Raw genomic sequence first — 20,921 nt, 5'->3', positions numbered from 1 at the left:
TTCCAGGTTATCACAGGCAGCGGGGTAACAGAGGGCCTCATGAGTGCCCAGCCTTCTGTGTCTGTTGGCCCTTCCACATAGCTTCTGAGCCAGTGCTATATGCTCCCTATGTTAGGTTTTGGCTTGGGTGGCACCATTTCCAGCTCCCCCCTGCACAGACTTTCTGCTGCTGTACCCTCATCCCTGCAAGCGGTCCTCCGAGGTTAGGTAGGGCCCTTGCAGGATGCCCCAAGTCCAGTTCCCTTCTTCAGGGTCTACTTCTGGCCTCAGGGAAGCACACCTTTGTCCTGCCACATGTAGGAGGACAGCCCACTTCTGCAGTGGCCCAGCTGGCTGCTGTTGGGTAGCCCCTCCCAAACTCTTGACTTTCTCACTCTATTCTCGGTCCCTGACACGTCAGCCTCTTCTCTACATTCTCTGCAACACACCCAACCAGGCCCACCACTCTGAAGAACAGCCCCTCACCATCTCCTGACCAGTCCTGTAACTTTCCTCACATTATACCCTTGAAGCAGGTGAAGGGCTGGGTGGTGGGTGGTCATATGACAAATCTGTATGTCTTGCATTCATTGTCTGGCAGCCCCTGGTGTCTTACTTTAGGCCTCCTGGCAACTCTCAGATGATGGAGTTGTCTGGGATATGTCTTGTAACCTACAGATATATCCTCATAGGGGCACAAAAGCTCATAAAAGGATGTTTATTAAAGTAGTATTTTTATTGTTATAATGCACATACCATAAAATTTACCATTTAAAAATGTTCCATTTGGTGGTTTTTAGTATATTCACAAGGTTGTGCAATTTTCACCACTATCTAATTTCAGAATGTTTTCATCACTCCAGAAAGAAATAGCGTGCCCATTAATAATCACTCCCTTCCCAAACCTCTGGCAACCACTAATCTTTCTGTCTCTATGGGTTTATAACAATTTTTTAAAATTGAAAAATAGTACATATACCGGAATGTCTCCAAGTCATAAATATACAGCTTGATAAATTTTTGAAAACTGAACATAGCATATAACTCAAGAAATAGAATGTCACCAGCCCCCCAAAGCAAGCCTCCTGCTCACTTATTAGCCCCTCCCTGCCCCCAGAGTAATTACCATTCTGATTTCCAGTAGCCTGGATTAGTTTTACCTGTTTTTTTAATTTATATAAACTATATCCTTAAATATTAAGTATGTTTGTGTGTAGCTTCTTTCAGTCACCATTATGTTTGTGAGATTTGTCCATATTGTTACATTTATAGGCAGTTCTGATTTGCTATACAGTATTGCATTATATGAATATACCACAATTTATCTATTGTATTGCATATGGGTACTTGGGCAGTTTGCAGTTTGGGGCTACTGGGTACTTCTGCTATGTTCTAGTATAGTGCGTGTCTTTTGGTGAACTGAGATATGCACTTCTTTTTATTTTTAATTAAAATATAGCTGACAGACTATTACATTAGTTTCAGTACAACACAGTGATTCGACATTTATATACCTTATGAAATGATCACCTCAATATGTCTAGTAACCATCTGTCACCCTGCAAAGTTATTACCATGTTATTAATCATATGCCCTTTGTATACATTGTATCTCTGTGACTTATTTTATAAGTGGAAGTTTGTACCTTAATTCCCTTCACCTGTTTTGCCCATCTCTCACCCCCGCCCCTCTGGCAACCATCACTTTGTTCTTAAGTCTAGAACATATCTGTTTCTACTAGATATGCATTTCTATTGGGTATATACCCAAGAGTAGAATTGACAGCATGTGAATGTATTCAACTTTAATAGATATTGCCTGACAGTTTTCCAAAGTGATTGTCCCATTTACTGGCCCCTCAGCAGTATCTGAAAGTTCTGGTTGCTTTACTTCCTGGCCAACTCTTGATATTACCTGTCCCTTTCATTTTAACCATCCTGGTGGTATCTCATTGTGATTTTTTAATTTCTATTTTCCTTAAGATTAACAAAGTTGTACATCTTTTTATATGTTTGTTAGGCATTTAGGTATCATTTTTAATGAGATCTGTTCAAGTATTTTACCCATTTTTCTACCGGGTTTTCTTTTTATGATTGACTTGTAGTTCTTTATATGTTCTAGAAATAAGTCCTTTTTCAGATGTACCATATTTCCCCATGGATAAGACACACCCTTTTTCAAAAAATTTGGGGTCTGAAAACTGCGTGTCTTATACAGTGGTTATAGATTTTTTGTACTTGCATTTGACAGTGATGAGGAGTTGTATGAATTTTATGATGAATAAAACTCGAGTTCAATAGCTTTATGTAATACATTTTTTTTTTCAAATTTCGGGACCCAAAATTCAGGTGTGTCTTATACATGGGAGCGTCTTATACATGGGGAAATATGGTATGTAATGCAGATTGTTTTCTCCCACTTTGTGGTTTGCCAAACAAAAATGTTAATCATAAAAGCAATGGAAACAACTCAACGTCCAGCTGAAGGGGACAGGTTGAATTAATAACATAAAATAAAATACTATGGGGACAGCCGGTTAGCTCAGGTGGTTAGCGTGCTAGGCACAGTGCTCGTAACACCAAGGTTGCCAGTTCAATTCCCACATGGGGCACTGAAGTGCACCCTCCACAACTATATTGAAACAACTACTTGATTTGGAGCTGATGGGTCCCGGAAAAACACACTGTCCCCCAATAAAAAAAATTTTTTTTAATTACCATTTAAAAAAAAATACTATGAAAATCCGTATGTGCTAATATGAAATAATTTGCAAGACATAGTAAATGAAAACTGTAAGGTGCTTCATTTGTATACTAAAAAGAATATAAATTTTCTGGAGGATACAGAAAGGACTGTCATTGTAGCTGACTCTGGGGATCACAGCTGCCTATTTGGGAAGAAATTCTTTTCTGTTAACCCTGGCATGCTGTTTAAATTTTTACTCTGTACATATTAGCTATTTCCCATCAATTCTTAAAATCTAAATAAGAAATAAATGTGATGGTTTGATGTTAATAAAATGGAGTGGTCTGGTAATCACATGCTTTTGGTGGTGGTGCTTTCCTGCAGTGCCCTAGATGAGGCCACCTATGAAAAACTGGCAGAGGAGACACTGGACTCTTTGGCAGAGTTTTTTGAAGACCTTGCAGACAAACCTTACACATTTGAAGACTATGATGTCTCCTTTGGGGTACGTCTTCACTTATTTTTACTTTTCTGTTTCCTCCCTAAGAATTTTAGCTCACTAAAGAATTCCCCTCCAGAGGCCGGCCGAATGGCTCAGTTGGTTAAGAGCTCGCTCAAGAGTTTGAGCTCTGAGCAACAGCGGTTCGAGGCCAGCCCGAGCTGAGTAGCCGCTAAGCTGCCAATAGGTAGCAGGATGGCTCAGCTAAAAAAAAAAAAAAAAAAAAAAAAAAATTCCCCTCCAGGAGAGTTAAGCATCCAGCAGCGTGCGGTTATGGGTAAGACCAAAAACCTAGGGTTCACATTCCAGCCCTGCGCCACCTGCTTTATGAGCTTAAGCAAGTCACTCAGCCTCTTTTATCCTCATTTTTGCTTCAAAATACAGATTCCCCAGCTTTACTCAACAGCCATAAAGGTAAAGCAGAAAGGGGCGCAGCATGTGTGTGTCTCATCGAGCAGGCCTGGGGAACACGGAGCTAGAACGCAGTCCTTAAGCAGAGTGAGATACTGCCCAAGACGTACCCAGACTACACAGACCTGGCCCCAGTCCTGGGAGATTCTGATACAGTAGGGCAGGGTACATTCAGAGGAAGCATACTTTTGAAAAGCTCACCTAAGATGTTAATGTGCGTTCCTGGGTCCCACCCCTAGGAATTTGTATTTAATGGGCCTGGGGTGTGGCCCAGGCAAAGTGTTGGGGTTTTTTAAGTTTTTAAAATCCCCACCCCAGGTGATTCTAATATGAAGCTTGGGTGACAACCTCTGGCCTAGATGAAACTTGAGCCCCAGATTCTGGAAGCCAAGGGAGTGCAGGTCCCATCGACTGGCCACCAGGTGGCAGACGTGAGCAATGAGCCACCTTTGGATTTAGAATTAATGCTTTGGCTTTAGGGAGCAGTTCTTTTTCGCCAGTGGGAGAAAATCCCCTGCAGAGGTTAATCCTCTAGACAGCAATTAATTAATACCAGGAAATGTCATGAAGTGTGCATGTTTGATGAAACCGTGGAATTATTTAGGACAACCAGCTGTCAGGCTAAAGCGATAGAAATGCTGTTGGATATTGCTATTGGGGTCCTGGGTAGAGAAGGACTCCCTCAGATGGAGCAGGCAGCAGAGCCTTGGAGGTGTCAAGCCTGGTTGTAGGGCAGTGAGGAATTTGGTAAAACTAGAGGTAACAGGCAAGAAAGGAATGAATGCCTTCCAGGTGGCTTCAGTGATTGCTGTTCGCAGCAGAAAATGCAGCAGTGACTGGGCAGGGCTTTAGACGTTCTTATGCAGCCAGCCTCAGAGCGCAGAGCTCTCTGGGAGCCATTACCAACTGGCCTGGCCAACTTGACCATCTGTGAGATGATTACAGCTGGGGAAGTTACAGGTCTCCCCTCTCCCTGCCTCCCTGCCAGAGGCTGTACTAGAGGGAAGCCAAGTCTCAGGCTAAACTGTGCCACATGCAAACATATTAACGTGCCACAAGAACACTCACACCACCTGTTCTTATAGGATTGGTGAAGCCCCACCTTGACCCAAGTACTTTGCATAAATGCTTCATTTGAAGCAATTGTGCCAGGATTCTAGCAGCTGAATTCTGTGTACCTTATGAAACCAGCAACAAAACCTTTTGCTCATTGGTGGGTCACAGGGCCTTAGCTGAATCCTACCTCTGGTGTCTCTCTGCAGAGTGATTCAGCTGCTGGGCTTTCTAGATCCTGTAACACATTCCTGCAAGGAAAGGGGCACCTGTTTCTTTCCTAAGTCAATCCATATACCTTGAGTATCATTCTACTCACCCCAAAAAATTATTTCTAGCAAGTCATTTGCTAATTAGGAAATTCTTTAGTGTAGATATGGAAAACTAAAGGCATGTAGTACCTGCCTCTGTAATTTGAACTTCTGATTAAATACTTAGAAATGCTAAGTATCTACCCTGGGGTGTGAATTCCTCCTTAGAGTCCTTCAGGTGCTTTACTTGAGCTTTGTTGGAGGGCATTCTTTCCCTGCCTTCAGGGTTGTGGGGGAGGAAAAAACTTTACCCTGCTAGGTTTAATAATTAAATCTATATAAGATTAACAATAGGAAATAACCAAATTTAATTACATATGTATGTATGGGAACCCCACATACATTAGAGGTTTCAAAGACAGAAAGTTACAATGAGGTATATGTGGCATTCTGAGCTAAAGATGAGATAAGATGCCTTGGAGTCTCAGAGGGGAGGAAGGTCATTGCAAGACGATAAGAAGAGCAAATGCTAAGTGGTTAGAAGTTTGCCCTGCCGTACAGATAGGTCATAAAAAGTTATCTCTGGTAATAACTTTCATTGTGGGCAAGGCCCCAAATTTAAATTCTTTAAGGGAGAGCTCAAAGTTTCTCTTGGGCTTGCAGGGTCTCCATCTCCTTCAGCTCAAAATAATTCACATGCCAAAGTGGCACAGTTTGAGGAGACGCCTGTTCTGAACCCCTGCAGGGCCCAGTTAGATGTTACCTCCTGTGTGAAGCCCTCCTAGATGCCCCAGGCAGACACCACCAGTCCTCCCTTGCCCCACACTCGGAGAATGACTGTGGAGCACTGATCACCCTGTATTGTTGTTGTCCGTTTACACATCAGCTCCCATGGCCAGACTGAGTTTCTTGGCAGCAGGGGCATGTCCATTCTTGTTCGGTATTCCCAGGGCCTGGGACACTGCCAAGTAATAAAAATGTTGATTCACTGTGTAAATGAAATGGGGCCCACTACTTTTCTAAAACACATTTTCATTGATGCTGCTCAGCATTTCTAGTTGTTTTACCAAGTAAACCACTGGTCAAATCAGCAAATGACAGCAGTAATCCAGATACACCCAGGAACACATTAGTTATTGGTTTTTTAAGTGAGATTTGCTTGTTACCATGTTGTTCATTCACTAAGTTGTTGGCATATTACTGCTGTAGAGCACAGGTTTCTAACCTTTTTTGGGTCAGGACCTCCTGTAAGAACCTGACCACTCTAGACCCTCTCCCAAGAAAAACTTCCCCACACATCCATGAGCATAGTTTCAGCTTCAGGGTAGGGGCTGTTTGCAGGCCCCTGAAAACCACCTCTGGGTCTCAAGTTATGGACACTTGCTCAGAGGCAGCATTTATTGGAGATGGAGATAGAGGGTGTGGCTGAGCACCCTGGGCATGTATGTTCTTTTCAAGAGCCCTTAAGCGATTATCTAACTTCTGTGAGTGGCCGGTTCTCCAGCTGTGACATTCCTCTACTTCTCTGGTATTATATTAGGATTAAATACGACAAAATAAGTGCTTCATGTTCATTAGTCTTATCCCTTAAGGGAAGTTGGTGTCTATATGTGGGAAGCCACGTATACGTGAAATCCCGTAATTTAATATCCCACCCCATATGTCTATTTATACAGATCAGCTGGTGACAACAGAAACTGCCATTTTTGCCTCTGTGTGTATAGGGCTGATATTGATTGGCGGGAATTAATAAACCTACCCAAGTCTGTTCTGATCCCTGCCCATGTCTCAGCAGCTGCTAAATATTTTGACTATCTCTACCCTCTCACTCCCCTCCCCCGCACTGAAGTCTGTCCACACTTCCAAAATAGACTTAGGCTGCCACGTAAGGAATACTAATGATGAACAAAGCACCCTCCTCAGCTGGCCTATTGCAGAGAGTTCCAAAAGCAGGAAGAACTGGTGAACCAGTAAGGCAGCTCGTTTCCTTCCACCTCTTGCTGCTTTCCTTTGGAAACAGCTTCAAGCTCCATGGGGAAAAAATCTAATTACACACAGTGAACAGGAAGCGGGGCAGTGAGTGTTGAGACTTTCTGCCTTGCATAACCTTGCCCTTAGCTTTGGCACTTGTTACCCCAGTGCCTGGTTATCATCTGGTCCATTCATTCCTCCACAAATGTATTTTGTATCCATCCAGTATTTTGCACAAAGAAAGGATGTGCCAGACACTGAAGACGATAGGGTGGACAGACAGATCTGCTCTTGGGTGCTTAAAGTAGTGGAGGGTCGGGGGCAAGTGACCAGCCAGGAAGCCAACATCACAGATGTGATGAGGAAAGCATGGAAGGCTGTGGGGACACGGACAGGCCCTGGCCACCGCTGAGAGGCATCAAGTACCCTTCCCAGAGGCCCCTCAGGTGGGACCTAGAGCAGAGGAGTTGCTGGTCTTGTGCAGGGAGGGAGCAGACCACGGAGAAAGTGCCAGGTGGAGGAAGCAGCTTGGAACCTGTGCATCTAGAAGGATTCTTGTGGTGGTCTTATTAGTATGCTTTTTGTTACTGTGTGGCCTGTTCCCTGGAGTCACTCAGATTTGGGGTTGGAAAAAGTAGATTTTGGCTTTCACTGATTATATCTGCCATCCCCTGATTTGAGCTCATGTTCGAAGGCATGATGGTGACCAGGAGCCTGTGCGGGACCCTGAGCACCCGTCAGCCCCTCTATCCTTGCACTTAGTCTCTGAAGGAACAGGACAGCTGTTGTCCTGAGGGAGCAGGCTGGTTGATGAGACTTAGAACCTGCAACCCGAGACCCAGCCCCCTGCCTTTCCTGCTGCATCACGCGCCTCCCCGAGTGTAGGGAGCACCATACAATGGGGCAGGTAAGGGCCACAAATAGGTCAAATTAGAAACAATTATGTCTTGATTCCAAGCCTGATATCACTGGGAAAAATAAGCTAAACACTGTATGTATGCGGAAGAAAAAATATGGAGTGATGGGCGGGCCGAGTGGCTCAATTGGTTAAGAGCTCGCTCAAGAGTGTGAGCTCTGAGCAACAAGGTCGCAGTTTCGATTCCCTGTCTGAGCTGAGCTGCCACTGAGCTGCCAACAGATGGCAGGATGGCTCAGCTAAAAAAAAAATGCAGAGTGCCTACTAATTAGGTTCAGGGTTTATTTGGGGGATGACAGAAATAGTCCAGAATTAGATAGTGACGATGTTTGCACACTTTATGCAAACATTGTGAAATATTAAAAACTACTGAATTACACAATTTTAAGAAATTTTTAAAGAAATGAAATGTATTTCTACCAAAATAATAAAGGTGAGGTTTCAGGAAAATTAAAAAAAACATCAACTTATGTACAGTATGATCCTAGATCTTCTAAAAAATGCATTTAAAAACTGGCAGCCAAGCCTTTTGGCTCTCTGAGCAGCACCATGGTTTTCGGCAAGAATAAGTGCCTTACGAAGGGCAGCACAAAGGGAGTCAAGAAAAAAGTCTTTGACCCATTTTCTAAGAAATAGTGGTATGATTAGTACCAGCTATGTTCAGTATAAGAAATATTAGGAAAACACTAGTCACAAGAACTCAGGGAACCAAAATCACATCTGATGGTCGCAAGGGTCGTGTTTGTTAAGTTAACCTAACTGATCTGCAGAATGATGAAGTTGCATTTAGAAAATTCAAGTTAATTACTGAGGATGTTCAGGGCAAAAACTGCCTGACTGGTTTCCGTGGCATGGATCTTACCTGTAACGAAATGTGCTCCATGGTCAAAAAATGGCAGACCATGACTGAAGCTCATGTTGATATCAGGACTACTGATGGTTATTTGTTTTGTCTGTTCTGTTTTGGTTTCACTAAAAAACACAACAATCAGATTCAGAAGACCACATATGCTCAGCATCAACAGGTCCACCAAATCCAGAAGAAGATGATGGAAATCATGATCTAAGAGGTGCAGACAAATGACTTGAAAGAAGGGGTGGCCGATTGGCTTAGGTGGTTAGAGCACAGTGTTCATAACACCAAGGTTGCTGGTTCCATCTCCGCATGGGCCACTGAGCTGCGCCCTCCACGACTAGATTGAAACAATTACGTAACTTGGAGCTGATGAGTCCTGGAAAAACACACTGTTCCCCAATAATAATAATTTAAAAAAAGACTTGAAGTGGTCAATACATTGATTCCAGATAGCATTGGAAAAGACATAGAAAAGGCTTGCCAATCTATCCGCCCCATGATGTCTTTGTTAGAAAAGTCAAAATGCTGACGAAGCCCAAGTTTGAATTGGGAAAAGGCATGGAAGTTCATGGTGAAGGTAGCAGTCCTGCACAGGCTACTGGGGATGAGACGGGTGCTGAATCTGAGCGAGTGGACGGATATGAGCTCCCAGTCCAAGAATCTGTTTAAACAAATAAAACCTGTTCGTGATGTTTTCTAAAAATAAAATAAAAACTGGCAGCCGATACTTGAGAGTGAACAGCTCGTACCACTGATTAGTGGGATTGAGAGAAGAGTTCTGGAAAAAAGTGGATGGAACGAAGAGCACCTTTTAAACCCAGCAGACCAGGATTTAAGATCAGCTTGGCCAGTTACTAAGTATTCTTTATTACTCTGTCCCTCAGTTGTCCTCCCCTGTAAAATTGGGGTGATGATTTCCACCTCCGATGGTTATGGTCAAGGTAGAATCAATTTTACACAAAGTGTGAAACAGTGCCTGGCACACAGTAGGAACTGAAGAGTGGTTAATATTTTTATTGATGTACTCACATTATTTACCTAATCTGTATTTCCAGTGTCTCTATAATTTCTGTGTCTTTTTTAATCAGAAAAAACAGTTATTAAAATAACCCATGAAGGTCCTCCCCATCCTATGCCTAGTACTTATACTATTATTGGTACTTTCTCCACATTTTCAATAGTTCTTGTGTTCGTGGACCCAACATAAAATGTTCTCAGAACCATTCAAAGCCCCTTGCTTGGAGGGGCTGTAGAAGGGACTGAGGAAGCCACCGCGTGTGTCTGCAGGTCGTGCACGGGCTGGGGAACAGGAGAGGCTTCGCTGTTCACCAGCTCCAATAAAGGGAACCCAGCTGCGTAGCTGCTGCTGTATTACCCTGCGTACTCTAAAGAGACCTCAGGCCTTGAGAGTAAAGGCCTCCTTTGTTGAAAGTGTTTTCAAATTTCAATGAGCATTTATCGAGCAAAGTTGGACCAACTGGTCTTTTAAAGAATTCAAGGCTCCTGTAGAGGAAAATAAAGCTGGAGAGACGCATCTGAGAAGCTTATGAGACGTGGGAAGGTCTGGAAATAAACACCTAGTGTGAAGTGTCTGTTTGCCATGAGCAGACTGAGGCTACTGCTCTGCTAAGACAAGTAAAGCAGGTGGTTTGATTACTTCTTTCTTGCCTTTTTTCTTTTTTTGGTAATGAACTTGCACTGTCCAATGTTTAGGCCGATGTGGTACTCCAGGAGAGTTGGTTTCTGCATTTGTCAGTGTCCTGGCTGGTAATTCACAAGGAGCTATTGAAAATGTGGAGAAAGTACCAATACTAATGTAACTGATAGGCATGGGAGGGGGGGACCCTATTGGGTTTTTTTTTTTTTATTGGGGAATTGGGGGGATGGGAACAGTGCTGGGGAATTGGGGAAAGGGGAACAGACAAGTTGCTGTCGTTTTGTTCTTCAATCTAGTTGTGGAGGATGTTGCTTCACTGGCCCAAGTTGGCACCATCATTGCGCTCTTCTCTGGCGAGGCAGATCAGTCGCCAGCTTCTGGACGGCCGCTCACTGCGGCTGCTGGCCGCTCACGCTGGCTGCTGGCCACACACAGTAGCCCATGGCAATCCACTGCCACAGGGACTGCAGCCTACGCCGTCGCCGGCGACTCATGGCAGCCCAGCTCCAGGTTGAGCTGTTGTTCAGCATCTTAGCTGTGGAGGGCAGTGTCACTGGCCCTCATATGTGGGATCCGAACCGGGGCCCTCTGGCATCCCAAGCGAGTTCTTAACCATCGCGCCACTCGGCCGGCCCGGGTTGTTTTTTTAATAACCTTTTTTTCTGATTAAAAAAGGCAGCATTCAGGATGCGGACCCTCCCATTTTCCAGCTGGAATGCCTCAGACAAGCCACTTAGCGCTGTGTTTCTGTTTCCTCATCTCTGGAGGGGAAAGGATCCCTCTCACCTTGCCAGCCTCTCAGGGAGCGAGGAAAAGCGTTATGAGATATGAGTGTTGTGGTAAATCACAGCTGATTCTGAGGGCAGTGTCCCTTCTGTGTTAACCCCTATGTCTAAACACTGAATTAAAGATATATCTTTATGATGTATGTTGTATACTTGTATAAATGCAAAGTATTTACATACAATAAAATATGAAGCAATTATGACGAAGTGATGACTTTGTCTTACTTTATTTACCTCATGCTTTTTTCTACCTGCTCCACTAGAGTGGTGTTTTAACAATTAAACTGGGTGGAGATCTAGGAACCTACGTGATCAACAAGCAGACCCCAAACAAGCAAATCTGGTTGTCTTCACCATCCAGGTATGTTCAGAAATCAAAACCTCTCATTGTTAAGCTTGTTTGAAGCATAACATTTTGGACCATTTAAGAAGCGTCCCCCTTGTGTGTTAGTATTTATGTAAGTGGCACTTTCCTGGCGTTTGACAGCATGTCTCATTCTCAGTAGGAAATTTGACTCTCTGTGTGTAACTTCTGTCTGGTGATCATTTGGCTGCTATAAGCAGATACTGGGTTGTTAACAAGATCCGAAATGAAAAGTGTACCACTTTTCAGAACCCGGCCTAGACAGTTTTTCTCTCTCACATCATTGGCCTGCCTTTTAAAAAGCCCCTTTGGATATCACAGCATCTGAATAAGTTGCACTTTGTCTTCAAAGCAAGTTAAAGTTTGACCCCTAGTTTGTTTTGAGCATCTCAGTTAAAGGTTAGTTAAATTCCATTTGCAGAGTTGGACTGTGTGCTCTGTGGAGGTGAGGGTGTTTAAGCTGCTATTATTCCATATTTCATTCCTCCTGCCTTTTCCATTGATGTGTTTTTAATCTGGTAGAATAGATTGTGTTGGAGATCGCCTGTGTTGCATCTGCAGGCCTGAGAACATGCAGGCAGACAGGGTCCCTCATCATTTGGCTGCTGTTGAAGAAAATAAGAGAGACGCCCACAAAAAGCTTAGGCCAACTTTTGTGGGTCATTTACTAGCACTTCCAAAGAGAACATATTGACTAGGAATTGGGAAAGGCCCAAATATAACCACCCCTGGAATTCTTTGTAAGCCTAATGGTATATGCATTTTTAAAACATTTAACTGTTCCCTGCCCCAACGGTTAATATTATACTGTTTGTCAAATAAATAGTATTTGTTCATCCCAACCTCATCTAGGAAGTATGTTAGAATTCAACTAAAACAGCTCCAGAAATCACTGTCATTTCTAGCAAGACCCTTATTCACAAATTGTACTGCTTTTTAGACTCAGCTTATTTGAGGGGTTTTACCCTGTGTGGGCTAGTTAAGCCTGCACTCTCTGCCTCAAACTGTTGTTCTCACCCTCATGAATAGAGTTCAAATGTTTTCAGGTCTTGAGAATTGTTCTGTGAATTGTTCCAGAAGATAAATTGTGCAATTATTCTTAACTAGAAAGACCCTAAGATAATTCAAATATATGCCTCATTTAGCATTACTGTCTAGAGCTTCACTCCAGTCAGTTCTCGGCGGTAACATCTGTGGAATCAGCGTTTCTTCCGAAGGGCTGTGCTCTGAGTACTGTGTGTGTTTTGTCTTGCAGTGGACCCAAGCGCTACGACTGGACTGGGAAAAACTGGGTGTACTCTCACGACGGCGTGTCCCTCCACGAGCTGCTGGCCGCGGAGATGACTAAAGCCTTGAAAACCAAACTGGACTTATCTTCTCTGGCCTATTCCGGAAAAGACACTTGATGCCCAGCCTAATTCTAAGGACATTAAAAACCATAAAGCCAAGACCTCAGCTTTGTTCTGCTGTGGAATGTCTAGTTTGTTCCATTCCTGCTTTAGAGGACAGTTTCATTGTGCGTAACAGCTCTGTGCAAAGAATACGTCGCCTTTTAATTTTCATAGGGTTTTTGGATTTATTGTCTGGCTTCCTCCTTCGCACGATATCCCTTATTTTTATGTCTGTATACCCATACCGTTTTATATAACCTTTCAACAAAGAAAAATAATAAGGAAAGGTGCTGAGAGGAGAAACAAGTTGGCTTCACTATTCATTCTTTGAAGGACTTACTGAAAATGCATGAAGAGCAGCCGGCCCACATCACCATTCTGTCTCAAAATGAGACTCATTAATGAGTAGCCTAGAAATGTTCCCACGCCTCTTGAAAATGTAAAAACTCCCAAGTCCTTTAGTATTGAAGAGTCAGCGGCAACTCAGGAATTCTGAAACCAACGACCATTCTCTGTGTGCTTTGTGTTTGCCAAGGTGTAGCCTGCAAGGGCTGAGTGGAGGTGTGGTGCTGTTTCTCCCACATACACGCACATATGCACACACACGCATTTCAATATTGTGTGGGTGTGTGTACATAAACATACATATACATATATATATATATATATATATATATATATATATATATATATATAACTTTTTAAATTTAAAGGTCGGTATAGAATTAGCTACTGCAACACAGGTCTGGGAATGCAAAACATCTCCCAAAGACGAGGGTGGGGAAAAGGCTTCTCTATGAGCTCGTGGATGTTGTATAATAAACTCGGTAATGGAGCTGAGGGGGCGCTTTGTAAATGGTGAAGGGCCGCATACATGAAAGACACGTTTGTGTTAAGGCAAAGAGCCCCGGTCTACGCTTGGCTCAGCCCAAAGTGCGGCCTGTCCCTGGGCAGAGCTCACGAGCCCCCCCGGACCTGTCTTCCCCGTGTGTTGAACGGGACAGTTGGACTGATGGAGTATCATTCATTCCCAATCCAGACGTTGAATTTTCCTCAGGCAGCTTAACAGGCTGGTTTTATTTTCCTCTGGTAGATGAGGGGGTGACTGAGCAATTTTTTTTACCTGTAGAAGTAAATACATGGCTATTATCGGAATTACTCAGATTTCTGTTGAATTCATGTTCAAATAATAACCATCCTTTATTGTTCCCGTACTGTGCTAAGTTTATGCTATAGACTGAATGTTTATGTTCCCCCAAAGTTCAGACGCTCAATCCTTATCCCCAAAGTGATGGTACTAGAAGGTGGGGTCTTTGGGAGGTGATGAGGTCTTAAGGGCTGAGCCCTCATGAATGAAATCAGTCCCCTTATAAGAGACCCCAGAGAGCCCCCCCCCCCCCAGCCCTTCCACCATGTGAGGACACAGCTGTCTGTGAACAGGAAGTGGGCCCTTACTAGACACTGAACCTGCTGGGGCCTCCATCTTGGACTTCCCAGCCTCCAGAACTGAGGAATAAATTTCTGTTGTTTTTGTTTGTTTTTTTCTTTTTGTTTTTTGTTTTATTATTTTTTATTGTGAAATACACATTTTTTTATTAGACAGCATAAATACATAACTACAATATTGCCACAGGGACATGAAAGACAGTTCGAGTAATATAATTAATAATGTTGTAAATATTTTGTAGGGCGTCAGATAGTCACATGTCTTGCTAGGGAGACCGCATCATGGATGGGGTAGAGGCTTGATCACTGCACTGTACACTTGAAGCTGATGTATAATATTGTATGTCAAATTTCTGTTGTTTTAAACCATCCAGTCTGTGGTATTCTGTTACAGCAGCCTGAATGGACTAAGACAGCCTGCTACACTTGATGACCTCATTTTAATACTTATTCACTTGCAGGTACATTAAAACTCATCCAAAGTTACACTCCTGTTATTTCCTTAATCTTTTTTACAAGTTTATGCAAATGTGTAGCAAAGACTTCTGCAGTGGGTGAACCAGAAACATTCCATTATAGAAAAAACTTAAGCAGTATAAACAAATGTTAATGGGTATTTAAAATATTTCCTTTCTTCAGAAATAAAATTGTTTAGACTGGTGGAAATTTTAAGTGTGGTAGGTCAGGAACAGTGAGAAAATCATGCGTTGTGTGTGTGTGAATGCAAGTTTCATGGCACCTCACTTGGAGCTCAGTTAAATAGCACGCTCATCTATCTGGGACACAACCTAAAACGTAGGTGTCTAATCAGGCTGCTGTAACAGGAAAATGGAAGTTACGGAGCCTGTGCTCTTGATGCTTTCCTAGTGGGTCAGCCTTTCAGGCCTATTTACTTTACATACAATTCTAACTGGTTTATTTAGTTTCTAAGGCCCTGGGAGATTCCGGTTCAGGCAGTGAACACTGCAAGCACAGGAACAGCCACGGGGGTTGAGAAAAGGGGTGGGGGGTGGGGGGCGGCAAATAAGAATGCTCTGACAAACTGGAAGAGCACCACCACGGCGCACCAGTAGCCCCAGGCACCTCAGACCTTGGAAGCATCACATTTATGGTATCACCCACGTTAAGGATGGGTTTTCAGGAAAATGTAAACACTTCAGTATAACAAAAGAGACGAGAAAATGTGTAACATAATTTTAGAAAGCTTTCAATTATGTGTAGCTTCCTGAGTGGATAGCTCCTTAGCCACTAGAAAATAAACTATTCAGAATGACTTATTTACCTCTCCCTGAAGATACAGAGAATCCCTGGGGTGTATAAAACAGAACCTGAGTTTTTTAATCAGGCTTTTTAAAACTTAGCCCAAACTCGGCCACTTACTTGTTTGTTGACACTAGCCTCAGTTTCCTCATCTGTAAAATGAAGCTATCTAACTAGTGCCTTGGCTCCCATGCAGAGCACTCAGTACATGACAAATATTATCACATGTGCAGCATAATTTCATATTCAAATTTGGAGTTTTCTCCCCACAGTATTATTTATGACATCCTTTATTCACCTCAAACTTAGTCAAAATGCTCATTTGTGACCTTGGTGATGGATTCGGATTCCCTAGAACAATTTTTCTTGCCTCCTTTTCAAGCTGCTCTGCCTGCAGCAGGAGGGAAATCGAGGGCCTTAGAGAGGATATGAGAGGTTATTTGGAAAACCATAGAAGAGGATGGGTGGATTCCTTCCGAAAGGGAGGAGAATCCAGACCTTTCCTTTCTTCCTGCTCAAAGAGGGGGCTGAGGAGAGCAATCGTTTCCTGGAGCCAGTAGCCACCACTGGTGGAGGGAAGTGGTCTCGGCAGGGAGGAAGTAGAGGAAGTTGGAACTAGGCATTACTAATTAATATCTCCTGCCTAACCCTTCACCCGCTTTTCACTTCCCCCCGAGACTGGCACTGGAACCAAGAAAAACCCCAGAGGTGGGAAGCTACACGGGCAGACGCTTCACACTTCAGTTGCTGGCTCTAGGGGTGTGTCAGTGACAAGGAGACCTGAAAGAAGAGAAATCGCTAGGGTGCCTTGAAAAGGAGGGGAGAGTCCCAGGGACTTTGGGAAGCAAGTCAATGACGGGAGGGCGGGAGACTTCAGGGCTGCATTTGGCTGCGATGTTACGAAGACGTTCTTCTCTAAGGTTGGGTACACCGGTTTAGAAGATGGGCCATTAAAAAAATAAACAGTGTTAATAATAGTAATCATCATGAGTGTCAGTAGTGTTGAATTTTTTCTGGAACCCTGTCCTGAGTTGCCTAATGCCCACAGAAGGAAAATAACAGTGTTTAGTAGCCACAAATTATAGGATCTGTGCACAAAGCTAGTGAGACGATGAGCTGGGGCTTGTAAATTGCTTTTGTTTTGGTCTTTCTAGATGTGTGTGTGTGTGTGTGTGTGTGTGTGTGTGTGTGCGCGCTCTCGCATGACTTACTCCCCCCCCCCACCCCAGGCTCTTCCTGATTTAAAAAAGAAAAAACTTTAAAAAGGTAGGAAGTGACAAACACCCTTGATGGATGTGTGTTTATGTTAAAAAAAAATTGGCTTAGTAAATTTAACTGAGACAAGGAAACTGTTAAGGGCAGTGTTTATACCTGTATTTAATATTTGTTTATTCAACTGACTTTTATTGATTGCCTATTTGATCCAAGCCACATGCTAGGTAGGATACAAAGGTGAACAGAGGCATTCCTTCCTCCCAAGGAAGCCATGGTCTCCCAAAAAGAAGTAGAAAGGTAAACGAATGAAATGCATTGTGAAAAGAGTGTACTACAGGCTCAGAGACCACCTCGTATTTATGCCAGCATATGCAGGATGGCTTTTTAAATGATAAAAGGTAGTACAGTATACAAACTGTTCTGCATCTTGGGTTCTGTTTTGTTTTTTCCTGTACAATATACCCTGGAGGTCATTCTACCTAGTAGCTGTGCATTTTAAATAGGTCCTCTGGTCCTAAGCAAGTGGTGGGTAGGAGGGATTAGAACAGTAGAGAGTGAGCCAGAGAGCAGAGTTAGGGAGGGGAGGTCCTGTTGTTGCGGCGTTTTCATGGTGTGATGCCCGGTTGGGAAGGGGAGGCCCCCAGGTTGGTGCTCCATCCATCTAGTGGAGATTTTACTCACCCTCTTGCATTTCTCTACTGTTTCTCTTGTAGAAGAGAAAAGCGGTGATGCTATACTGCTAGGGCAAAACCCAGAAGCTTTTTTATTTTATTTATACCTCACATGGTGGGCTAAGTGCTGGTGTTCAATAAGTCTCTGCTGATTTTCCACTAAATAGTGCAATAAATACAACTTATTGTAAGGCTTAAAATCTAGGTGTATAAGTCCATGGGAGAATGTTAAGCAACTCTGTACTTCCATTATGATGTTCTTAAGGGGGAAAAAAAAAAAAAATATATATATATATATATATATATTTTTTTAAGACCTTAAAAATTGTCATGCTTAGCATTTCCCAGCTTGTGTTCAACTCGGAGTCTATAATTCTATGTATCCATTTGGGAACAACTTTGATTTTGGTGATGAAATAAGTAAACAAACAAACAAAAAAACAAGATAAAACTGTTGATTTGGGAGAGAGCATAAAATTTGGGGAAAGGGATCTCTGAACTTTAAATTTTAAAGTGCTTTGTCCATGTGAATCATTATGTTGGGGTTATTACTGAACTACTTATCCCGCAAAGGCTTACCTTTTCTAATTGAAAGGATAATGTCCCAGGTCCTTATTCATGCCGGTATCTGCTATGCAATCCCATCAATTTGATGAAGAGCTGGAGGAACAGTTTTAGGCACCTAAGCTGGGTTCACTGTGCAAATAAAATGTGGCTGTGCCGGGGACACCAACTTGGGCAGAGTGGTGGCTAGCCAACATTTCACAAGCAGCTCTCCAAGGGGGCAGTGCCCTCATTTGTAGAGTTTACCCATTTCCATGGCGTAAATTTCCCTCCCATAGCTGGTAGGGTAACCAATTTGTTCTAGTTTGCCTGGAACTTTCCCAGCTTTAGCACTGAAAGTCCTGAATCCCAGGAAACCCCTCATTTCCCAGGAAACAGGGTGGTTGTTCACTTAAATGGCTGGTTTCAAGCTGCCAACATGACCTCACTAAACGTGGACCTGGGACGCGATTGTGCGGGCCCCAGCACACCACTGCCTGGGGGGTTCTTGGCCTATTAGAGGGGTGTTAGCATGGCCATGTTGTTGTTCATATCATCCCTCAGTTTATGACCACCCCTATATTGGTTTCCTAGAGCTGCCATCACAAAGTATCACAAACTGGGTGGCTTTAAGCACAGAAATTGATTGCCTCATGGTTTTGGAGGCCAGAAGTCCAAAAATCAAAATGTGGGGAAGGTACTCTTTTGATGGCTCTAAGGGAGAATCTGTTTCATGACTTTCTTTTAGCTTCTGATCATTCCTTGGGGCTTGTAGCTGCATAACTCCAATTTCTACCTCCACTGTCACTTGGCATTCTTCCCTCTATGTCTCTTTGTCTTCACACGACCATCGTTTTAAAAGGACACCAGTCATATTGGATTAGGTATCCATGTTCCTACTCCAGTAGGACCTCATCTTAATTTAACTAATTACCTCTGCAATGACTATATGTTCAAATAAATTCACATTCTGAGGTACTATAGGAAGGTCTGCAACATCTTTCTTTGGGGGGACACACACTTCAACCCATAACAACTCCCTCTACCAATTTTATGATGACCCTAATTACTAGGTCTTGACTCACTGTTTTAGAAATATAGGAGTTCTTAAACTTTAATCTGTTTTAAATATTTTGCTATATACATTTGTAACTGAAGACATACATACATATATACACACATACATAAGATTTGCCAATTGTAGAATCCTCTGACTCCATTAAAAATGTTTTGTTAGCAATCTACAGATTCAACACAATCTCTATCAAAATACCAATGACATTTTTCACAGAACTAGAACAAGTAATCCTAAAATTTATATGGAACCGTAAAGGACCCCCAAAAACCATGGCAATCTTGAGAAAAGAACAAAGCTGGAGGTATCACACTACCTGATATCAAACTATACTACAAGGCTATAGTTTGGTACTGGCCTTGCTATGGTACTGGCATAAAAACAGACACATAGCTCAATGGAAGAGAATAGAGAGCCGAGAACTAACTCCATGCCTACATGGTCATTTAATCTGTGACAAAGGAGGCAATGAGGTAAAGACAGTCTCTTCAATAAATGGTGTTGGGAAAACTGGACAGATACATGCAAACAAATGAAACTAGACCACGTCCTTACTCCATGTACAAAAATAAACTGAAGGGCCGGCTGAGTGGCGCATTGGTTAAGAACTGGCTTGGGACGCCAGAGGGCCCCGGTTCAGATCCCACATATGAGGGACAGTGACACTGCCCTCTACAGCTAAGATGCTGAACAACAGCTCAACCTGGAGCTGGGCTGCCCTGAGTCCCCGGCGACGGTGTAGGCTGTAGTCCTCTGCTGCAGTGGGTTGCCATGGGCTACCGTGTGTAGCCAGCAGCCAGCATGAGCGGCCCTCAAGCCACCGTGAGTGGCCATTCAGAAGCCGGCGACTGATCTGCCTCACCCGGGAAGAGCGCAATGATGGTGCCAACTTGGGCCAGTGAGGCAACGTCCTCCAGAACTAGACTGAAGAACAAAAGGATAGCAACTTGTCTGTTCCCCTTCCCCAAATTCCCCAGCGCTGTTCCCATCCCCCAATTCCTCAATAAAAATCTTTAAAAAAAAAAAAAAAAGAATAGCTGAAAAAACTTCAGATAAAAAACCATGAAGTATTTAAACTGATTTCATAAAAATAAATAAATAAATAAAAATAAACTTAAAATGGATTAAAGACTTAAATGTAAAACTTGAAACCTTAAAACTCCTAGGAAAAAGCATATGCAATAAACTCTTTGACATCAGTCTTAGCCATTTTTTTTTGGTATGTCTCCTTGGGCAAGGGAAACAAAAAGTGAACAAATGGGACAATCAAACTAAAATATTTTTACAGAGTGAAGGAAGCCATCAAATGAAAAGAAAACCTGAATGGGAGAAGATATTTCTAGTGATACATCTGGTAAGTGGTTAATATTCAAAATATATAAGGAACTCATACAACTAACACCAAAAAAAGAGAAAAAAAACAACACCAATCTAATTAAAAAATGGGCAGAGGACCAGAACAGGCATTTCTCTAAAAAAGAAATACAGATGGCCAATAGACATATAAAAATATGGTCAACATGACTAATCATCAGGGAAATGCAAATCTAAACCTCAATGAGATGTCACCTCACACCTGTCAGAATGGCCATCATCAATAAACCAACAAACAAGTGTTGGCCAGGGTGTGGAGAAAAGGGAATCCTCATGTACTGTTGGTGGGATTGTAAACTGGTGCAGCCGCTATGGAAGACAGTATAGAGATTCCTCAAAAAATTAAAAATTGGGGAAAAAAAATTGAACTACCATATTACCTAGCAATTCCACTTCTGGGTATTTATCCAAAGCAATCTAAAACATTAATTCAAAAAGATATATGCACCCTATATTCATTGCAGCATTCTTTACAATAGCTAGGATATGGAAGCAACCTAAGTGTCCATTGGTAGACAA

General features: G+C 42.7%; 1 protein-coding gene and 1 pseudogene across 1 annotated transcript in view; both read left to right on the top strand.

Annotated features, from left to right (window-relative positions):
- PIP5K1B (phosphatidylinositol-4-phosphate 5-kinase type 1 beta) overlaps positions 1-12,989 on the top strand; it is a 408,785-nt gene extending 395,796 nt beyond the window's left edge. Inside the window, exons 16-18 of the mRNA XM_019661095.1 lie at positions 3,049-3,169; positions 11,327-11,424; positions 12,683-12,989. Of these exons, the coding sequence (XP_019516640.1) occupies positions 3,049-3,169; positions 11,327-11,424; positions 12,683-12,833 (370 nt within the window). The 3' untranslated portion in view covers positions 12,834-12,989. The remainder of the gene's footprint in view (positions 1-3,048; positions 3,170-11,326; positions 11,425-12,682) is intronic.
- LOC109392542 (40S ribosomal protein S3a pseudogene) lies at positions 8,174-8,739 on the top strand (annotated as a pseudogene).
- Positions 12,990-20,921: the final 7,932 nt, after the last annotated feature.

The sequence above is a fragment of the Hipposideros armiger genome, unplaced genomic scaffold, assembly GCF_001890085.2.
Source record: "Hipposideros armiger isolate ML-2016 unplaced genomic scaffold, ASM189008v1 scaffold_335, whole genome shotgun sequence".
Lineage (NCBI taxonomy): Eukaryota > Metazoa > Chordata > Mammalia > Chiroptera > Hipposideridae > Hipposideros > Hipposideros armiger.
The sequence above is the reverse complement of the archived record's forward strand: the minus strand, read 5'-3'. Positions and strand labels throughout refer to the sequence as shown.